The following is a 22886-nucleotide window of genomic DNA, read 5'->3' on the forward strand; positions in this document are numbered from 1 at the left end:
CCCTCCAATAGAAGACAACACCTGCAGCAGAAGAGTGAACTCACTACTGGATGAAGTGGTGTTCCTGGAAACATGAATTGCATCTGCTGGGCAAGCATGGCTGCCGCAGTTTTTTGCTGAATCAGATTGTTCCTCCCGTTAATTTCCAGTTGTGTTTTCAGATGTGTTGGTGGATGGAGATACTTGCAATTCTCTCTCGAGCAACGGCCCTGGAAAAGAAACATTTTGGCATTAGAACTTTCTCCTAATCGGTTGGAAAGACAAATAATATTTCCCGACGAATATAAGTATTCAACTGAAGCAGGGAGGAGCGAACTACAGGATCATGCTTCTGTGCTGGTCCAGTCTGATTGTCTTGAGAGCTACAAAAAACACAAACAAAATGAATAGCTGACAAGGTATCATTATAAACACATAATTAAGTCTGTTAATTAGACTGATGGGCACAATTTTAACATCAAAAGAACCTTACATTTAAAAAGGTTGCATTTTATTTTCACAACCCACATATGCCATTTTATTTATCTCTCAGCATCCCAAATATACAACAGTAATGATAAAACAATGATAACAATATTTGTTGATTATGTGCAAGCACTGGGGAAAAAACAAGATAATCAGTTGAGTAACTGGGTTGTGAACCTGTTGTGGGCAGAGAATGTCACTGTTTATTGCTGTATTTTGCTTTCCCAAGCGCTTAGTATAGTGATCTCCACACAGTAGGTACCCAATAAATATGATTGAATGAATGAATGAGTAGACCAGGCAGGGGTGAGGTGGAAGAGTGTACTGAATGATTCCCAGATATCAGCGACATATGGAAAATAAGTTATTTTGGTTTAAGGGTTATTTTTCCTTACCTTTTATTTGATATAGAAGTCCTCCCCTCACATCATCAAAAAACAAGTATAAAGAAGCACAAGCTAACATTTAAACTGGTCTTTATCCATTATCAAAGTAAACATCGAATTTGCTTGCTTTCATCATTTCTCTCTTTCTTCGGAAAAAAGTCTTAAATTATGAAGTAATGACTATAAATAAGCCAATCTACAGATGGCTGCTTTTTAACTGAATCAGCCTTGTGCATATTAAACAAACACCCTTACAATCTTAACTTAAATACAAAAGTATACAACATAAATTTCTGGGACACTGTTAGATTGTAAGCTCTTTGAGGGAAAGAATTGTGCCACGTTAGTAGAATTTACTGAACCACTCACTTAATACAGTGTTCTGCACACAGTAGGCACCCAATAAGTACTATTGATTATTTCCTAGTTTATTTCAAATGTACACTGAGAAACAAATTAAGAAAGGATTGCTACTACTTAGGTAATATGTATGAACACCTTCATTTTTACCAGTATAATTAAGCAAAGTGTAGGAAATAGTTGTCTCCTCACCATAGTCATATGTACTTTGTCAGGAATTGAGCACTTAGTTTTTACCAATTTTAACAACGTTTTCCTTTTTATTGGTCACCACAGTCCACTGACTTTATATCTACGTGAGAAATCCACTGACTTGAAGTCCACTGACTTGAGAAGCAGCATGGCACAGTGGAAAGAGCCTGGGCTTTGGAGTCAGAGGTCACGGTTCAAATCCCAGCTCTTCCAATTGTCAGCTGTGTGACTTTGGGCAAGTCACTTAACTTCTCTGTGTCTCAGTTACCTCATCTGCAAAATGGGGATTAAGACTGTGAGCCCCCCGGGGGACAACCTGATCACCTTGTAACCTCCCCAGTGCTTAGAACAGTGCTTTGCACATAGTAAGCGCTTAATAAATGCTATCATTATTATTATTGATCAGTTGGCTGATTGGTTCAGGCTATGTAAGGCTCTAGTAAGGCAACCGTCTATATACAGAGCAATTTACTCACCTTGACTATGAGAATGACATTTTTCTGACTGAAATAGACTTTCAAAAATAAGTGAACACTCTTCAAGGTTTGGACAATACCTTTTTTGTTTTTAATGTAGTTCCTGGACTAGGTTTGTGCAAGCTTGTTGAAGGCAGATTTGAGTGAAGAGTTCCTGGCCCAACTGAAGCTGCCTTCTTCAAAACAGACCAGTGTTTCATGCTTGAAAGAAACACTAATGGGCATTCTCCTTCCATGCGTAGGCTTCGACAGAATGTCTGGGCATTCCTTCCTCACTTTGTCCAAGCTCTCAAGGCAGGTCAATGCCTACACCATAAACTTATAGTAGGCTGTTTAGCACTCCTGGGCTAGTCAGATTGAGGACCATGGTTAAAATCAAGTTAGAATTTAAGCAGAATGATAGTGATAATAGCAACAACAATAGTAATTAATATTATTATGGTCTTTGTTTGGGGGCACTTTTTTGTTTATTGTTGCATTATACTCTCCCAAGCGATTAGTACAGTGCTCTGCACACCGTAAGAATGAATGAAATTGTTAAGTGCTTGCTATATGCCAGGCACTGTTCTAAGCACTGGGGTAGAGACATAATAATAATAATAATGATGGCATTTGTACATATTTATTACTCTATTTATTTATTTATTTATTTATTTTACTTGTACATTTCTATCCTATTGATTTTATTTTGTTGGTATGTTTGGTTCTGTTCTCTGTCTCCCCCTTTTAGACTGTGAGCCCACTGTTGGGTAGGGACTGTCTCTATGTGTTGCCAATTTGTACTTCCCAAGCGCTTAGTACAGTGCTCTGCACATAGTAAGCGCTCAATAAATACGATTGATTGATTGATTGATTGATTAAGCGCTTACTATGTGCAAAGCACTGTTCTAAGCTCTGGGGGGATACAAGGTGATCAGGTTGCCCCGCATGGGGCTCACAGTCATCATCCCCATTTTACAGATGAGGTAACTGAGGCTCTGAGAAGTTAAGTGACTTGCCCAAGGTCACACAGCAGACATGTGGCGGAGCCGGGATTCAAACCCACGACCTCTGTCTCCAAAGCCCGTGCTCTTTCCACTGAGCCACGCTGCTTCTACTTAGTAATCAGGTTGGACACAGTTCCTGCCACTAATGGAGCTCACAGTCTTAACCCCCATTTTACAGATGAGGTAGTTGAGGCCCAGTGAAGCTAAGTGATTTGCCCAAGGTCACACACAGCAGACAAGTAGCAGAGCTGGGATTAATACCCAGGTTCTTCTGATTTCCAGGCCCGTGCTCTATCCTCTGGACCATGCTGCTTCCCCTGTTGAACACTTACTAAGTGCCAAGCACTGTACTAAGTGCTGGAGTAGATATGAGATAATCAGGTCATGAGAGGCAACATGGCCTAATGGAAAAAGCATGGCCTGAGAGTCAGAGGAACTAGGTTCTAATCCTGGCTCGGTCGCTTGTCCACTTGGTCTTTTGGCAAGTCACTTAATTTCTCTGTGCCACGGTTACCTCAGCTGTAAAATGGGGATTAAGATTGTGAGTCTCATATGGGACAGGGACTGTGTCCTACCTCATTATCGTATATCTACCCCAATACAATACTGGTACATATTAAGTGCTTAAAAAATACCATTAAAAAACTTAAAACAAGAGGTCAGCCACACAGACCCTGTCCCACATGGGGCTCACAATAGGAGGGAGAAGAGAATGTATTCCCCATTTTACAGCTGGGGAAACTGAGGTACAGAAAATTAAATCATCTGCCCTAAATCACACAGCAGGAGCAGCATGGCATAGTGGATAGAGCAGGAGCCTGGGAGACATGGTTCTAATCCTAGTTCTGCCAATTGTCTGTCACGTGACCTTGGGTAAGTTACTTCTCTGTGCCTCAGTTACCTCATCTGTAAAATGCGATTTGAGACTGTGAGCCCCATGTGGGACAGGGACTGTGTCCAGCCTGATTTGCTTGTATCCACCCCAGCGCTTAGTACAGTGCCTGGCACATTGTAAGTGCTTAACAATTATCACTATTATTACTATTATTATTATTGACAGAGCTGGTATTAGGACACAGGTCCTCCAACTCCCAGGTCCTTGCTCTTTTCAACAAGGTCACAGTGGTTCATTAAGATAAGACCATTAAGATGTAATGTTACAGGGACATTGTGGCATATTTAACAAGATGAAAGCTAGATAGAAGCAAATATATGGCACGGAGACTTAGGAGGGTGAGAGATTGGAGTTGTCAGAACCACACAATGTGAAATTGCTGGCTGTGTATTAAAACAAATGGAAATTTGAACTGAGAAATGACAGCAGAGAAAACTAGGGTGGAAAATGCTATAATATGCTATTACCTACTTTTAGATTTCAGCCATTTATTGCAAAGCACAGACTCCAAATCAAAAACTTGGAAAATAAACACGTTTTCCAAGATAATCTGCTTCATTTATGTAATCTATGATGCCGCTAAAATGGAAAATTCAACTAAAATACTGCTGCAAGAAAAATAAAATCATGAGTAGAACACTATTTATTAAAAGATTCAGAAATAGTTTATTCTTCTGAAATATCTTACAATTCCAAGAAAACCTTTAGTTTACCAAGAGGTAATTATTAATAATAATATTTGCTAAATGCTTACTATCTACCAAACACTGGCTAAACAGTGAAGTAGATGCAAGAGAATCAAATACAGGGTCTCTGTCCCTCATAGAGCTCACAGCCTGAGGGGGATGGAAAAGAGGTATTACGTGCCCATTTTACAGGTTACAGAACTGAGGACCTGAGATGCTTAAGTGCCTTGCCCAAAGTCACACAGCAGAAAAGCGTTGGATCCAGGATTAGAAGTCAGGTCTTCAGGTTTCCAGTTCTGTGCTCCACTAGATTGTATGCTCCTTGAGGCTGGGCCCTGTGTCTACCAGCTCTATCATACTTATCCAAGCTCTGCATAGAGTAAATACTCAATAAATACCATGAGCCATTTTTCTACTAGGCAATCCCTTCCCTGCCAAATCTCTCATAAGGCCCTGCATTACTGAAATTTTTACTCATTGGCCTCCCCATTTCAATTCTATCAATCAACCACATTTATTGAGCACTTACTTGTGAAAAGCACTGTGTACTAAGTGATTGAGAGAGTACAATATAACAATATAACAGAATTGGTGGACTTTGGCCTCACTGAAATCTTAGCCACTGTTGCCTTCCTCCGCTCTGCTCCATCCTCAACTCGTACCATTTCCACAGCTTTGTGCCGCTTCTCACTGAACGTGAATGTTCATTACAGGCTCTCTAACAGCTGGCCCTACCCTAGCAAATGATGCTCAAATTCTGATATCATCAACCCTCCAGCACACAAGACTTTTCGTCATTCCCAACCTTCATCTGTTCTCTCCACATCAGAAGTTTAACCTTGCACTTGGCACATAGTAAGTGCCTACTAAACACCATCCTTATAATTCAGCCCAACAAAACACGGGTATCAATCCTGCAAAAAGTGTATTTACAGCCTCCTTCCAGACACAGACCACGCTAAAACAAAACATCAAGGGAATAGAAGAGGCTGAACATGTTTGAATTTATTTTAAGTAGCTTGATTTTCATTAGATGGTTGCCTGATTTTCATTAGGCTTACACTATTTCTTTCAGGCCCTAGACATGTGGGTATATTTTTCTGGTTGCTTCAGAATTCCTTTAACACAGTTACTGGCATCAGAAGTTAATTTTTCCAGGAAAATTGAACATATTTAGACCTAACAAAGTGAATGACAAATCGAGCTTTATATAACTGAACTTTTTCCATTAAACGCAAAAAGAATAAGTGCCCTGCCATGTGCTAGTCATTCGAAATGGAAGATAAAGCAACTAAACGAAAGCATATCAAGGGACTCAATATTAGAAGGATACTTTAAACTTAAAATCACCAGAGCAGCCTTCAAAAATGAACGGGTACGACCCAAGGATATCGGACACGAATTTATCTCACGCAGTTTTCTTTGATTGGTAATTTAGTTCAATTTATTTTATAATACCTTTTTTTCCCTCTTTTTATGAGCAGCACTCAACGTTATTGATGAGTACAGCCGGGAGAAGATGGGGAGGTTAAGGCGTAGAAGCTGTGGAACAGGATGAATGGATTGAGTTTTCTATCATAAATGCAAGGTGAGGCTTGGAACAATCACAAAACTTTGGAACTGAGAACCTGAATGAAGGACTTCATTAATAGTACTAGGGGGTTATGCAATGCCATTTGAATTCTCTCTTTGCTTGCAGTCAGGTTTCTGACCGAGCAGTGGGGACAACAACTGATGAGGAAGGCGAGGGTCAGTGCATTAGCAGGTGAGCACAAGAAGTATACATTCATTCATTCATTCATTCAATCGTATTTATTAAGCGCTTACTGTGTGCAGAGCACTGTACTAAGCGCTTGGGAAGTACAAGTTGGCAACATGTAGAGACAGTCCCTACCCAACAACGGGCTCACAGTCTACATGAGGGAGACAGACAACAAAACAAAACATGTGGACAGGTGTCAAGTCGTCAGAATAAATAGAATTAAAGCTAATTGCACATCATTAACAAAATAAATAGAATAGTAAATATGTACAAGTAAAATAGAGTAATAAATCTGTACAAATATATATACAGGTGCTGTGGGGAGGGGAAGGAGGTAGGGCGGCGGGGAGATGGGGAGGAGGAGAGGAAAAAGGAGCCATTGTCCACCAGGCGAGATTCAGGGATTCTTCAGTCAGGAATCTACCGGGATTATATGTTATTCCCGTCTATGCATTCTTTCCCAGCACTTATTATAGTGCTCTGTACACAGTAAGTGCTCAATAAAATACTGATAGGAGTGAAGCTTCCATTCCTTCTGGCTGTTTCACCCCACATAGCTGTGAGGCCTGGGTCAGACTAGGGGGATGGATAGGATAAAAAAAAAAGAGGTGTCATATGGCAGTGTTGTAGGCAAGAGGTGTTGGAGAGGGAGATGGTAAGGGAAGAAACTAGGATGACGTGAAGGGAAGGGACAGAGCAAGATGACCAGAGGGGAAGGGAGAAGACAACCCATTCCAGGATATTCTCCAAATCAGTCTTGAATCTTAAACATGGGTCCAGAACACTCTGAACCCCATTTTCCATTCAATCATTAATTCAGTCATATTTATCGAGCACTTACTGTGAGCAGAGAACACTACTAAGCACTTGGAAGAGTACAATATAACAAGAGAAGCAGCATGGCTCAGTGGAAAGAGCCCAGGCTTTGGAGTCAGAGGTCATGGGCTCAAATCCCGGCTCCACCACTTGTCAGCTGTGTGACTTCGGGCAAGTCACTTACCTTTTCTGTGCCTCAGTTCCCTCATGTGTCAAATGGGGATTAAGACTGTGAGCCCCCCATGGGACAACCTGATCCCCTTGGAACCTCCCCAGAGCTTAGAACAGTGCTTTGCACATAGTAAGCACTTAATAAAAGCCATTAAAAAAAAGAAGAAGCAAACACATTCCCTGTCCACAATAAATTTACAGTCTAGAGTGGGAGACTGTATAATATATAAATATTATATAATATATAAATAAAATATTATATTATATTATATTAATTATAAATATAAATAAATTACAGATATGTATATATCCGTATGGCTGGGAGGGGTGATGAATAAAGGGAGCAAGTCAGGGTGATGGGAGGGAGTGGGAGAAGAGGAAAGGAGGATTAGTCATGAAGGTATGTGCCTTTAATAAAGCTTTGAAGGTACGGGGAGTAATTGTTGGATTTGAGGAGACGGTGTTCCAGGCCAGAGGCAAGACATGGGTGAAAGCAGGTGGCGAGATCGAGGAACTGTGAGAAGGTAGGCATTAGAGGAGTGAAATGTGTGGGGTGGCTTGTAGAGGAGAGTAGCGAGGTGAGGTAGGACGGGGCAAGGTGATTTAGTGCTTTGAAGCCAATGGTGAGGGGTTTTCGTTTGATGCGGAGGTAGATGGGCAACCACTGAAGGTTCTTGAGGAGTAGGGAAACGTCCTGAACGTTTTTGTAGACAAATGATAATACTAATAATGGGATTTGTTAAGTGCTTACTATGTGCCAAGCACTGTTCTAACAGCTGGGGTAGATACAGGGTAATCAGGTTGTCCCAAGTGGGGCTCACAGTTTTAATCCCCATTTTAGAGCTGAGGAAACTGAGGCACTGAGAAGTGAAGTGACTTGCCCAAGGCCACACAGCAGATAGGTGGCAGAGCCGGGATTAGAACCCACATCCTCTAACTCCCAAGCCCGTTCTCTTTCCACTGAGCCATGCTGATCCAGGCAGCAGAGTGAAGTATGGAGTGGAAAAGGGGAAGAGCATTTTTCTGTGGCTAGCGAGAGCTTTAGATGTTCCTTCATCTCCAGAAAAATGGCCAAATCAGAGTTCTGGCTGAGAAGTCTTGTTACTTTCCTTTCAAATTACCATCCAGAGCCTGACGTTTCAATAGACTCCCAAAATACCTTCTATTACTAAAGCGGAAGCCCTCCAAAACAGTGAGGATCTGGCCACATGCAAAGACTTGACACGTCTCAAATATCAATGATGTCATCACACTACTTCGGATAATGAAAAATTGCCAAAACCCCATGACCTGATGGAAATCGCACATACCCTCCCACTACACACCCTGCTTAACCACTCACACATTGATTGCTCTATCTTCCGCTCCTATCTCTCGACTGTCCCATGGCTCCAGTACATCTTTTGAAATACTGCTTCATTATGTCTCTAAATTGTTTCTTATCTTTAGGATGTAAATTACTAAAGGCAGAGACCTTGTATTTCACTTCTATTTATTCTCTAAGTACAGATCTCTCTCTTCCTCCCTTCAAGGCCCTGCTGAGAGCTCACCTCCTCCAGGAGGCCTTCCCAGACTGAGCCCCTTCCTTCCTCTCCCCCCTCGTCCCCCTCTCCATCCCCCCATCTTACCTCCTTCCCTTCCCCACAGCACCTGTATATATGTATATATGTTTGTACATATTTATTACTCTATTTATTTATTTGTTTTACTTGTACATATCTATTCTATTTATTTTATTTTGTTAGTATGTTTGGTTTTGTTCTCTGTCTCCCCCTTTTAGACTGTGAGCCCACTGTTGGGTAGGGACTGTCTCTATATGCTGCCAATTTGTACTTTTCAAGCGCTTAGTACAGTGCTCTGCACATAGTAAGCGCTCAATAAATACGATTGATGATGATGTAGCATGGCTTCCCAACTCTGCCACTTGCCTGCTGTGTGACTATAGAACACAGTAGGTGCTTAACCTGTACCATTTTTAAAAATGGCTCTGCACTATCAAGTAAAAACTTCTCATTATTGGCTTCAAAGCTCTCCATCACCTTGCCCCTTCTTACCTCACCTCCCTACTCTCCTTCTACATCCCAGCCCGCACACTCCGCTCTTCTGGTAATAGTAATAATGATGGCATTTATTAGGCACTTACTATGTGCAAAGCACCGTTCTAAGTGCTGGGGAGGTTACAAGGTGAACAGATTGTCTCATGGGGGGGCTCACACTCTTCATCCCCATTTTACAGATGAGGTGACTGAGGCACAGAGAAGATAAGTGATTTGCCCATAGTCACACAGCTGACAATTGGCGGAGCCAGGATTTGAACCCATGACCTCTGACTCCAAAGCCCGTGCTCTTTCCACTGAACCACATTGCTTCTCACTGGTTCTTCTGGTACTAACCTTCTCACTGTGCCTCGTTCTCACCTGTCCCACCATCGACCCCTAGCCCACGTTCTACCTCTGGTCTGGAATGCCCTCCCTCCTCACATCCACCAAACTAGCACACTTCCCCCTTCAAAGCCCTACTGAAAGCTCACCTCCTCCAGGAGGCCTTCCCAGACTAAGCCCTCCTTTTTCTCTGCTCCCTTTGCTCCACTCCCACTCTCCACCCCATAGCAGTTGTGTATGTATGTACATAGTTATAATTATAATCCTATTTTTATTAATGATGTATATATATCCCCCCACCCTACCTCCTTCCCCTCCCCACAGCACTTGTATATACTTGTACAGATTTATTACTCTATTTATTTTACTCGTACATATTTACTATTCTATTCATTTTGTTAATGATGTGCATATAGCTTTGACACCTGTCTACATGTTTTGTGTTGTTGTCTGTCTCCCCCCTTCTAGACTGTGAGCCCGTTGTTGGGTAGGGACTGTCTCTAGATGTTGCCAACTTGTACTTCCCAAGCGCTTAGTACAGTGTTCTGCACACAGTAAGCGCTCAATAAATACGACTGAATGAATGAATGAAAGGATAAACACGACTGAATGAATGAATGTTGGAGAAAATATAAGGTATGTCTAAATCAAAATGGGAAGGTTAAATATGCACGCAGTCAAGATATTCATTCTGAGAATGGTCCAGTTTTTGAAGAGGAACATGGAGCCGACCATGCTGATTCACTGATGAACTTCAAACCACTTCCTCAGACACCTCCAGCAGAGAGATGGAAAACTTTGAAGGGGAAGAAGATAAAATGCACTTGGATCTGTACCCTTTGGGAATTTGGTATTCATTCCACCCTCAGCCCCAAAGGACTCAGATCCTGCAGATCCATAAATTATGTATTTACATTAATATCTGTTGTTTTCTTTCAACTGTAAGCTTGTTGTGGGCAGGGAACATTTCAACCAACTCTGTTGTATTGTACTCTCCCAAGCACTTAGTACAGTGGTCTGCACACAGTAAGCACTCAGTAAACACTATTGATGGATGGATTAATATAAATAAATAAATTATGGGTATGTACATAAGCACTGCGGAGCTGAGTGGGTGAAAATCAAGTCCTCGAAGGGTATGGGTGAAAAAAAACCTAAAGTCAATATAACTTGATCCCATATTGTTACTTCAACACCTCTTCACCTGTGCACTTGAGTCCTCACTGCCTAAATACATAGGTACTTAATCTATTCCCCAAGATAGCACGTATGTCCATCTCTTTAATCTCTATTGTTTTCCCCTATCTGAAATGTTTTTTAATAGCTATCTTCCCTGCTAGAATGTAAACTATTAAGGGCAGAGATAATGTCTTCTAACTTCATCATGCTCTCCTGAGCACTTTACTAAGTGCTCTATACAAAGTAGGTGCTAAATAAGTATTCCTGATTGACTGATTATTCTATACTTATCAAGTGACTACTATGGTGCATTTCACCAAGTGGGTGCTCAATAAATATTCCTACTACTACTTCTATTATCAGATTGGGTAGGCATTTAAAGATGCCTTGGTGCCACACCCAAATCTAATATGAGTCAAATTTACTCAATCCTTGATGGCCATCACCTTCTGCTTCCCATGCCACTCCAAAAAGAGCTTGAGCATCTAATTCAAATACCTCCAAATGGTTCTCTGGATATGCATTTCTATGAAAATCAAGCCCAAAGAAATTACCAGTGAGAAGCTAATACACTAAATTTCTCCTAGGCTCATTGCCTGATATCATTTAGGACCTGGGTGCACTCTCATTGAAAAATAAGAATATAAATTAAAATAACACCTATGAAAAACAGGCTCAGAGTGGGGAAGAAATCAGGTAACAAATGTTTAAAAATTATGACAAAAAAAACCCTACCAACAGCTCACGGTGTTGCTTCTGTGGTTCTTAAGGCTGCAGATGTCAGCTGCCATCAGATGCATCATCTATTTCTAGATGTGTTTGACAAGGAGGTGAACATTTTTGCCGACTAATAGAATTTTTTTTAAGTCCATCATAGTGTGAAATACAGAGACTGCTACTGGTGAAGAAGCTGCTTTCTTACCAGTTGTTGTGGAACACTGAAACTCCATCTTTTAAATATTCTGTTCCAAGACCAGCTGTTCATCTAATTCTGGGTGACTATTCACTGTTGTGACTATTACTCTTCTTACCTTTAGGACAAAGATACCTCAAAACCTAGGAACTCATTTCACCACCACCTTTTTGCAGATGCCATCCCATTCTGTCACTCAGCCAGGGGGCCAACCCCAAATTTAATTTGCTAAAATTGAGGGTGAGGAACTGAATCAAATGCTCTAGTCTGTGGATCACTTGGGGAGTTTGGGTTAGAGCTGAAGAGGAGGAGCTGTGAGATTTGGCTTTGATTTAATCTTCTGATAGAGAAGCAGAATGGCCTAGTGGAGAGAGCACAAGCCTGGAAGACAGAAGGACTTGGGTTCTAATCCATGCGCCTTCATTTATCTGCTGTGTGACCTTGGGCAAGTCACTTAACTTCTCTGGACCTCAGTTACCTCATCTGTAAAATGGGGATTGAGACTGGGAGCCCCACATGGGACAGGGACTGTGTCAAACCTGATTTGCTTGTAATAATAATAATAATAATAGCATTTATTAAGTGCTTACTAAGTGCAAAGCACTGTTCTAAGCGCTGGGGAGGTTACAGTGTGATCAGGTTGTCCCACAGGGGCTCACAGTCTTAACCCCCATTTTACAGATGAGGTAACTGAGACACAGAGAAGTTAAGTTGCCCAAAGTCACACAGCTGGCAATTGGCGGAGCCGGGATTTGAACCCATGACCTCTGACTCCAAAGCCCGTACTCTTTCCACTGAGCCACACTGCTTCTCTTGTATTCACCCCAGCACACAGTACAATGCCTAGCACATTGTAAGTGCTTAACAAATGCCATTGTGAAAAATGATAGTCTTTTAAAAAATTAGACTTTCTAGAGTTTGGATCCAGACTGCTATCATTTGGGTACTGCTATCATTTGCTATCTACTGCTTTTGAGCTACAGTAACCCATTTCGTTGGATATGTAGAGACAGTGGTGATGGCTGCTGTTTAGACATATTAGTTATGTGGCAGTAGATACCTAAAGTCCAACTGCTCCCCTGCCAGTGGGTCCAGGTCCTTCTGAGGGAACCCCCATCCACTGTTCCCCAAACACCATCATGGGATAAAAATTGGCCGATGATGGAAAGTGGTGCCAGACTGAAGAGGAAGACAGAGTTAAGAGTCATGAGGAATTTAGTAAAGAGTGATTTCTACTGTGATTGTTTCTCAATTGTTTATTTTATTCTCCCCTCCACTTTTTTTCCCTCTGCATCTCATCTTAGACTATGAGCCTTTTGAGCACCCAGAAATGAATCTGAATCAATAACCAATGCTTCATACATTTTTAAGTATATAATCAATGTTACTGATGGGTTACTTGCAATATCAATCAATCAATGGAATTTACTGAGTGTTATGTGAAGATCTGTAATCAATTTATTTTTTTACTAATGTCTGTCTCCCCCTCTGGACTGTAAGCTCATTGTGGGCAGGGAATATATCAGTTTGTTGTCGTACTGTACTTTCCCAAGTGCTCAGCAGAGTGTCCACACAGTAGGCTCTCAATAAATACGACAAGGAAATGCAAAGCACTGAACTAAGCTCTTGGAAGAGAACAATACAACAAAACAATTTCCATCTTATTAGTAACCTGGAATGTTTGGCTGGACTCTAGTTTGACTAGACTCACTGTAGGCCTAGAATCAGAATCTATTCATTACATCTTCTAGTGCTAGATTTCTAATCCTCTGTAATGACTAATTTAGGTATTATTTTATATCTAAATAAAATGATTTACAGGAACAATAATTTGTAGGTCAGCCTCAACTCTATGATTAGATGAGTCAAAGTGTACACATAGATAGCTTTCTCTTTCTCAAAAATCAAACACTAGGCTCCCGCTAATTACAGCACTTACTGTGGTGTCCATTATTCAAATCAGGGAGAACAAATGGATAATGAGGACTTAGTGAAAAAAAGTTTAAAGTCACTGTCTATCTAGAGTAGAAAAAGTGTCTTACTGAATACAGTATTCTAAGATAAATGAGTTCTATTCAATTCATCAACCATAGTTACTGAGCACTTACTGCATGCAGAGCACTGTACCAAGTGTTTGGGAGAATACAATGTAACAGAGGTGCTAGGCACTTTCTCTACCCACAAGGAGTTTAGAGTCTAGAGGGGAAGAGAGACATTAAAGTAATTTATGGATGTGTATAAGAACTGCGGGGTTTAGGGTGTGTGAATAAAAGGTGCAAATCCAGTACACAGATCTCCCCCTTCTAGACTGTTCTCCCCCTTCTAGACTGTGAGCGCATTGTTGGGTCTCTATATTTTGCCGACTTGTACTTCCCAAGCGCTTAGTACAGTGCTCTGCACACAGTAAGTGCTCAATAAATACGATTGAATGAATGAATAAATGAATGAATGATGCAGAAGGGAGAGGGAATAGGGGAAATGAGGCCTTAGTTGAGGAATGCTTCTTAGAGGAGATGTGATTTTAATAAGGCTGAGGAGGGTGATGGTCTGTCAAATATGAAATGGGTATGAGTTCCGGGCTGGAGGCAGGAAATGAGCAGGGGGTCAATGGTGAGATTGAGGTGCAATGAGTAGTTTGGCATTAAAGGAGCAAAGTGAGTGTGTTGGGTTGTAGTAGGAGAGCAGCGAGGTGAGGTGAGAGGGGGCAAGGTGAATGAGTGTTTTAAAGCCAATGGTAACGAGTTCCTTTTTGACACAGGAGTGAATGGGCAAACATAGGAGGTTCCTGGGGAGTGGGAGACATGGACTGAATGTTTTGTTAGAAAATGATCCAGGTAGCAAAATGAATAATAGACCGAAGTGGGGAGCGACAGGAGGAAGAGAGGTCAGTGATGCATCAGGGGGTGATGCAGTAGTGAAGGAAGAAGAGATAAGTGCTTGGATCAATGTGGTAGCAGTTTCTAATGGGCAGAACATTCTTATTTTTGTTAAAAGAACCAGGGCAACTATCTCCAGAATGAAGATAATAGTCAGGTGGATGCTTGCTCCCAACCACAGAGAAATAGCACTGGAGGAGGGGAGAGGGAAGGGTTTTTATGGTACTTTTCAAGCAATTATTACCTGCCAAGCACTGTACTAAGCATTGGGTAGGTAGAACAGTGCTTTGCACATAGTAAGCGCTTAACAAATACCATCATTATTACTATTCTACAAGTTAATCAGTCCCATATGGGGCTCACAATCTAAGGAGGGAGAACAGATTTTACAGTTGAGGAAACTGAGGCTGGAGAAGTTAAGTGACTTGCCCATGGTCACATAACAGGCAAGTGGTGGAGCTGAAAATAGAATCCAGGTCCACTGGCTCCCAGGCCTGTGTTCCTTCATAATAATAGTGATAGCATTTATTAAGCACTTATTATGTGCAAAGTATTGCTCTAAGCACTGGGGAAGTTACAAGGTGATCAGGTTGTCCCATGGGGGGCTCACAGTCTTAATTCCCATTTTACGGATGAGGGAACTGAGGCACAGAGAAGTTAAGTGACTTGCCCAAAGTCACACAGCTGATAATTGGCTGAGCCGGGATTTGAACTCATGACCTCTGACTCCAAAGCCCGGGCTCTTTCCAGTGAGCCACGCTGCTGCTCTTCCTTATACTAGGTCACCTACTTCCCGTTAACTTGTTCGTCTTTGACTCTGCTGAACAACTCTACTGCCAGCTTTGGATGTTTCCACCATTGTCTGCTCTGCTATCCTACAGTTATCAACTAAATATGAGTCATTAAAATTGTCACTAGCCATTTCCAAATTGCTCATTCTTGCCTATGAGCCCTATTATGTATTATGGAAGGGTACGGTAGGGAAAAGGGCTTGGGGGCTGGACATAATAAAATGGGATGGAAAAATCCCAGCTGAGTACTCAAACCCTGCACTGGAGGTTCACTGGAGCTGGATAATAATAATGATAATAATGTTGGTATTTATTAAGCACTTACTATGTGCTAAGCACTGTTCTAAGTGCTGGGAGGGATGCAAAGTAATCAAGGTCATCCCACGTGGGGCTCACAGTCTTAATCCCCATTTTACAGATGACGGAACTGAGGCACAGAGAAGTGAAGTGAGTTGCCCAAAGTCACCCAGCTGACAAGTGGCGGAGTCGGGATTAGAACCCATAATAATAATAATAGCGGCATTTGTTAAGTGCTTACTATGTGCAAAGCACTGTTCTAAGCTCTAGGGTAGATACAAGGTATCAGGTTGTCCCCTGTGGGGCTCACAGTCTTAATCCCCATTTTACAGATGAGGTAACTGAAGCTCAGAGAAGTTAAGTGACTTGCCCAAGGTCACACAGCAGACATGTGGTGGAGCTAGGATTCGAACCCATGACCTCTGACTCCCAAGCCCGGGCTCTTGCCGCAGAGCCACGTGGATATTAGTCCATTCCCTCCATCAGCAGTTCATTTCACTATGACACTGATGAAATAGACTATTCATGGTTAGAAAATGGCTGGGAAATGTAGGACCGATGGAGGAAGGAATCTAAGGACCTGAATCCTAGAATAGGAACCTGGGAAGCAGCATAGTCCAGTGGAAAAAGCACAGACCCAGGAGTCAGAAGACATGGGTTCTAATCCAGGCTCTATCACTTCTTTGCTGTGTGACCTTGGAAAAGTCACTTAACTTCTCATTGCCTCAGTTACCTCATCTACAAAATGGGGATTAAAATTGTGAGCCCAATGTGGGACAGGGACTGCGTCCAGCCTGATTGGCTTGTATCTATTCCAGTGCTTAGTACAGTGCCTGGCACATAGTAAGCGCTTAACAAAAACAATTAAAAAAAAGAAACCTGAAACCTCCCCTCATGGAGCCATTCTGTGCTGCTCTACTACATAAAAACCCACCATTTGGGTATTTGTTATACATTCACTGATGATAAAAATAAGGGCGATGATGAGAGAGAATGATGGTGCAGGAAGGAGAAGGAGGAGTGGTGGAGGAGGAGGTGGAGGAAGGTAACTTGAGAGAAGACTTTTCCTTCCATTTTTAGGTTTCTAAAACAGTAGGATGGTGATGAAGATCCATTCTGGATTTTGATGGAAGCTCACGTAGGTGTCTCTACTTAAATCCAAAGGACATCTAGGAATAGTATTGAAAAATTATTTTAAATGTTCTCAATGAGATCCCTAAAATAAAAATACCACCAAATATACTCTTCTTCCTCCTAATTATGTGAACTACAGTTTCACTAAAAATTCCTTAAATGTACATAGCACCTTTCTTCCAAGTAGCTCGAAGAGTTTCACGTGTACCCCTTCATTAAAGAGAATCTTTATTCAGTGATGAATGTGGGCAGCCTACCAAAGTTAAAAATGTAATTCTAGCTTTCCCATCTATGGTCCTTATAGGCACAGCAACATCCCTTGAGAGCTTTGAGAGGAAATAAATTCTTTTATTACCTCTGCTTCTTTGGTTAACGCAGGTTTGGGCCTCTCCCTCTTGGAAGTTCTCTACCCTGTTTGTTGCTGTTGTTGTTTTATTTCGTTTTTATGGTATTTGTTAAGTGCTTACTATGTACCAGGCACCGTACTGCGATAGAGTCAAGACAATCAGATTGGACAGAGTTCATATCCCTCATGAGGCTCAAGTCTAAATCTCCATTTTGCAGATGAGGTAACTAAGGCACAGAGAAGTTAAGTGGCTTGCCTAAGGTCACCCAGCAAACAGGCGGCGGAACCAGGTTTAGAACTCAGGTCCTCTGACTCTCGCACTCATGCTTTTCCCACTAGATCACTCCGTCTGTATGTTTGACGTTAAAACATTTGTTCTACCTTCCCACTCTGGTACTTAAGTTGCCCACTCAGCCTCACTTCTAAGCGCTGTGACTGTTGGCATGGTAGGGGTGGCCGGAAGGGCCAGATGGATGATCAATCAATCAATCAATCAATCTTATTTATTGAGCGCTTACTATGTGCAGAGCACTGTACTAAGCGCTTGGGAAGTACAAGTCGGCAACACATAGAGACAGTCCCTACCCAACAGTGGGCTCACAGTCTAGAAGGGGGAGACTGATGACAGAGTAAGCCCCAGTCCCTATCAACTGATCTTCCCCTAGGTGTTCCACAACCCACAAAAGAATCTTTGAAACTACTGGGAACAACTGCACTTGCATGATATTTAGTATATTTGCAAAAAGGAGAAGATACAGTCCCTTCCTTATGCCAAATGAAATGTCCCTCTGCAGGCTTACTCCAGCCTACTTTCCCCTCTACCTAGGTGGGAAAGTTAGACTGAATGTAAGCAGCAGTTTCCATATTATTCTCTACACCATTAATCAATTCTGGGTTTTCTACGATAAAATGGGATATAAAACTAGTCTGGCAACTGAAATACAAAAGGCAAAAATGTCCACTGTTATTAGTTCCAATACTGGTCCCCCACAAACCTTTTATCAGAGCTATTAAGAAGCAGTATTGTACAATTTGAATTTTAGCTCCTTTCATTTCCTCAGCTCACTCCCTGCTGGGGGTGTTAATTAGCAGTGAAATGGCCAAAGGCAGAAAATGTGGGTTGACAGAATCGGTCACTGACTAAATGCAATTTCCATTTTCAGAAACCAAAGTAAGAACTTTAGATCTTTCCCTTACAGTTTCAACCCGTAGCATAGAAATGTGTCATTTTTTTTTTGTTTTTGAAGATGATACGCTCCAATCTGTGCATACAGCCCTGTTTACCCCAAATAGTGTCTTTGAAATGTTTGACTGTCCATTGGTCTTCTATAGAAGAGATTTTTAGAACTGAATTCTTTCTCTTCAATTCCGAGCCCAATTCAGTTTACCACATGTATTTAATGATAATAATACCAATGATGGCATTCGTTAAGCGCTTACTATGTGCGAAGCACTGTTGATATAAGATGACCAGGTTGTTCCATGTGGGGCTCACAGTCTTAATCCCCATTTTACAGATGAGGTAACTGAGGTTCACAGAAGTTAAGTGACTTGCCCAAGATCACATAGCAGACATGTGGCGGAGCCAGGATTAGAACCCATGACCTCTGACTCCCAAGCGCGTGCTCTTTCCACTGACCCATGCTGCTTCAGTCTAAATTTCAGTCTAAATTCAGTGTGTGAGGGGACCTCGATCTTTTTTTTTATTGTGATTTCTTCATCGTCACCCAGCTTGCTCTATATTTCCACTGCAGGGTTTACAGGGCCTCTGTTTTATAATCATGAATAGCTGCAAAGTGTTGTTGAGACATTTATTACTTTCTTTCGAGTAGTTTTTAATTTTCTCTGAGTCATTTCCACCGATCCCATCCTGATGGTGTCTCCTTGCCGTGCCCAATCTTGAGGGCTGCCTAATGACAGTATTAGAGGCAAGAGTAGTCGCTGTCTTGAAGAAGCAATCATTTTATATATTCATTTATACTTGCGTAGCTGGGATTTCTGGCTCCAAAAGGGCTGCTATAATGTCACAGAATGTCTTACAAGTCTCTTTATCGTACAAAAGGGACTATGGACTAGCATTGGTTGTATCGGTAGCTTCATTTTGGACATGTAACAAAAACTATGGTATTTGTTAAGTGATTACTATGTGTCAAGCACTGTTCCAAGTGCTGGCGTAGATACAAGGTAATCAGGTTGTCCCATGTGGGACTCACAGTCTTAATCCCCATTTTACAGATGAGGTAACTGAGGCACAGAGAAGTTAAGCATCTTAAACTCAAGGTCACACAGCAGAGAAGTGGTGGAGCCGGGATTAGAACCCAGGTCGTTCTGATTCCTAGGCCAGTACTCTATCCATTAGATAGAGAAGCAGCGTGGCTCAGTGGAAAGAGCCCGGGCTTTGGAGTCAGAGGTCATGGGTTCAAATCCCGGCTCCGCCGATTGTCAGCTGTGTGACTTTGGGCAAGTCACTTAACTTCTCTGTGCCTCAGTTCCCTCTTCTGTAAAATGGGGATTAAGACTGTGAGTCCCACATGGGACAACCTGATTACCTTGTATCTACGCCAGCACTTGGAACAGTGCTTGACACATAGTAATCACTTAACAAATACCATAGTTTTTGTTACATGTCCAAAATGAAGCTACCGATACAACCAATGCTAGTCCATAGTCCCTTTTGTACGATAAAGAGACTTGTAAGACATTCTGTGACATTATAGCATTCTGTAAAATGGGAATTAAGACTGTGAGCCCCCCGTGGGGCAACCTGATGACCTTGTAACCTCCCCAGCGCTTAGAACAGTGCTTTGCACATAGTAAGCGCTTAATAAATGCCATTATTATTATTATTATGACACAGCTTTTCTGTTTAGGGCAGTGGGAAGAGCAATTCTCCACCTGAGGTGAGGAGTGGGGAGAGCAATTCCCCATCTGGGGTGAGTCCTATTTTAATCAGGGTTGCTCAGATGCCCAGGGTGTCACCGAGTGCTATTGCTGTCTCACTAAGAGACTGAGTAATGGATATCTGGACCTGTGAAAGACTTGTATTTTGCGTAGGGAAAAGTGCCAGGAGGAGCACTTGAGTTGTTTTTCAGCACTGATGATGGTTGGAGATGAACCGTCGACGAACAGGCTCCCAAGACTAGGAAGAGAAGCGGCGTGGCTCAGTGGAAAGAGCCTGGGCTTTGGAGTCAGAGGTCATGGGTTCAAATCCCGGCTCCACCACTTGTCAGTTGTGTGACTTTGGGCAAGTCACTTCACTTCTCTGGGCCTCACTTCCCTCGTCTGTTAAATGGGGATTAAGACTGAGCCCCTCGGGGGATGACCTGATCACCTTGTAACCTCCCCAGCGCTTAGAACAGTGCTTTGCACATAGTAAGCGCTTAATAAATGCCATTATTAATATTATTATTATTTCAAGATGGTTGTTTGAGGCTGGGGAGCTGCCCATGGCCATGGGACGGAATTCTCCTGGGCACCCTCTGCAGCCACCTGCCACCATCCCGCAGCCAAGTGTAACGAGACCAAAGAGAGCAGAAACCGGTTTCCCGGGTTGCAAGGGGCCTCTTTTTTAAGGCTTTTTAAGGCTATTTGTCATTGTTCACCATCTCAGTGTGATCTCCTCAGCATAACATTGTCAATGCAAAGACTTTATCCATTTAGAGTTTAAAATCCCCTAGCCAAGCCAGTCCATCCCGATTCCTCCCTGAGATAATCATAATTCCTTCTTCTGTGAAACAGCATGGCCTAATGGAAAGAGTCTGGGTCTGGGAGTTAGAGGCCCTGGCTTTAAAATCCCTCGTCCCCCTCTCCATCCCCCCACATCTTACCTCCTTCCCTTCCTCACAGCACCTGTATATATATATATATATATATACATATATATTTGTACATATTTATTACTCCATTTATTTATTTTACTTGTACATATCTATTCTATTTATTTTATTTTGTTAGTATGTTTGGTTTTGTTCTCTGTCTCCCCCTTTTAGACTGTGAGCCCACTGTTGGGTAGGGACTGTCTATATGTTGCCAACTTGTACTTCCCAAGTGCTTAGTACAGTGCTCTGCACACAGTAAGCGCTCAATAAATACAATTGATTGATTGATTGATTCAAACATATTTATTCTATCCCACCTCTACCACTTACCGGCTAGGTGACCTTGGGCAAGTCACTTAAGTTCTCTGTGGCTCAGTTCCACCATATGCAAAATGGGGATTGAAAACCTTCTCTCCCTCCTACTTAGACTGTGAGCTCTGTGTGGGATCTGATTAACTTGTGTATACCCTAACACTTATTACAGTGCTTGGCATATAGTAAATGCTTAACAAATATAACAATTATTATTATCTTAATTGCCCCATCTCCCTACCAGTTCCACGTCCCCTGTACTTACTCGGATCCCCTCAGCATCTCTCTCCCATGACTCCCGCATCAGAATGCAAAAAAAGTTTAGTTTTCTGTGATTGATCAGAATTTATTTTGTAATTCTGCAGCCCTTGAGCTCAGTGAACATTTCTTTTGTGATGTGGACAGTCAAGTTGTCCTTGGTTTTCCACTGTAGGCTCAGTGTATTATTCTGTTGCTATACAATTTTCATGGACACCTCTTTTCATTTATTCTACAGATGGTGCTCGGTGTATATTTTAGATCCACAGGCAACACTGCCATCCACTTTCTATGCCGTTGTTGAATGTGGTACTCAGATCCACTGGGAAAACTGCTTGGCTCTTTGAATGATTGTTTACCAAAGAGGGAGAGCCAAATATCTGTGCTTATTTGCCCCTGAGCAAAGCTGTCTATGAAAGTGTGGATAATGATAATCATAAAAATAATAATAGGACTTGTTAAGCACTTACTATGTGCCAAGCACTGTTCTAAATGCTGGGTAGATACAGGGTAATCAGGTTGGACACACTCCCTGTCCTATATGGGGCTCACACTCTTAATCCCCTTTTTACAGATGAGGTAACTGAGGTCCAGAGAAGTGAAGTGACTTGCCAAAGGTCACACAGCAGACATTTCTAGACTGTGAGCCTGTTGTTGGGTAGGGACCATCTCTATATGTTGCTGATTTGTACTTTCCAAGCGCTTAGTACAGTGTTCTGCACACAGTAAGCGCTCAATAAATATGATTGAATGAATGAATGTGGCAGAGCTAGAATTAGAACCCAGGTCCTTCTGACTATCAGGCCCGTGCTCTATCCACAAAGCCATGTTGCTTCTCACTAAGTCACACTGTTTGAGGATGGAAAAAAGGAAAGGGTGACAAAATAAATGTATAAATCCTCAAGTCTAAAGGACTTTCGTATCATCACAAACATCCTTATAATTTATCATTTGGCTCCATGATAAAAAAAATAATAATTATGGTATTTGTTAAGTGCTTACTATGTACCAAGCACTGTTCTAAGCACTGGGGTAGATACAAGGTAATCAGATTGGACACAGTCCCTGCCCCGCCTGGGGCTCACAGTCTTAATCCCCGTTTTACAGATGAGGGAACCGAGGCACAGAGAAATTAAGTGACTCGCCCAAGGTCACACAGCAGATAAGGGGTGGAGCTGTGATAAGAACCTATGACTTTCTGACTTCCAGGCTCCTGCTCTATCCATTGGGCCATGCTGCTTCTCCATCCTTTCTTCTTACATCCCCATTGTGTTCCTCTTGCAGAGGATTGACTGTGTATCCCTTAAGAACTTTGATATGCACCCCAATCCTACAATAGTTAAGTAAATAGTCTTAACCTCTTATTATTTCCCGTATTCTTAATCT

At 41.9% G+C, this 22886-nt stretch overlaps 1 protein-coding gene across 8 annotated transcripts in view; it reads right to left on the bottom strand.

The window, feature by feature from the left end:
- Positions 1-22886, bottom strand: part of MBNL2 (muscleblind like splicing regulator 2) — a 138296-nt gene that overhangs the window by 45578 nt on the left and 69832 nt on the right. For all 8 annotated transcript variants that reach the window (XM_038758738.1, XM_038758736.1, XM_038758737.1 and 5 more), the window contains one exon: positions 45-209. In XM_038758738.1, coding sequence (XP_038614666.1) covers positions 45-209 — 165 coding nt within the window. The remainder of the gene's footprint in view (positions 1-44; positions 210-22886) is intronic.

Source organism: Tachyglossus aculeatus, chromosome 17, assembly GCF_015852505.1.
Source record: "Tachyglossus aculeatus isolate mTacAcu1 chromosome 17, mTacAcu1.pri, whole genome shotgun sequence".
NCBI lineage: Eukaryota > Metazoa > Chordata > Mammalia > Monotremata > Tachyglossidae > Tachyglossus > Tachyglossus aculeatus.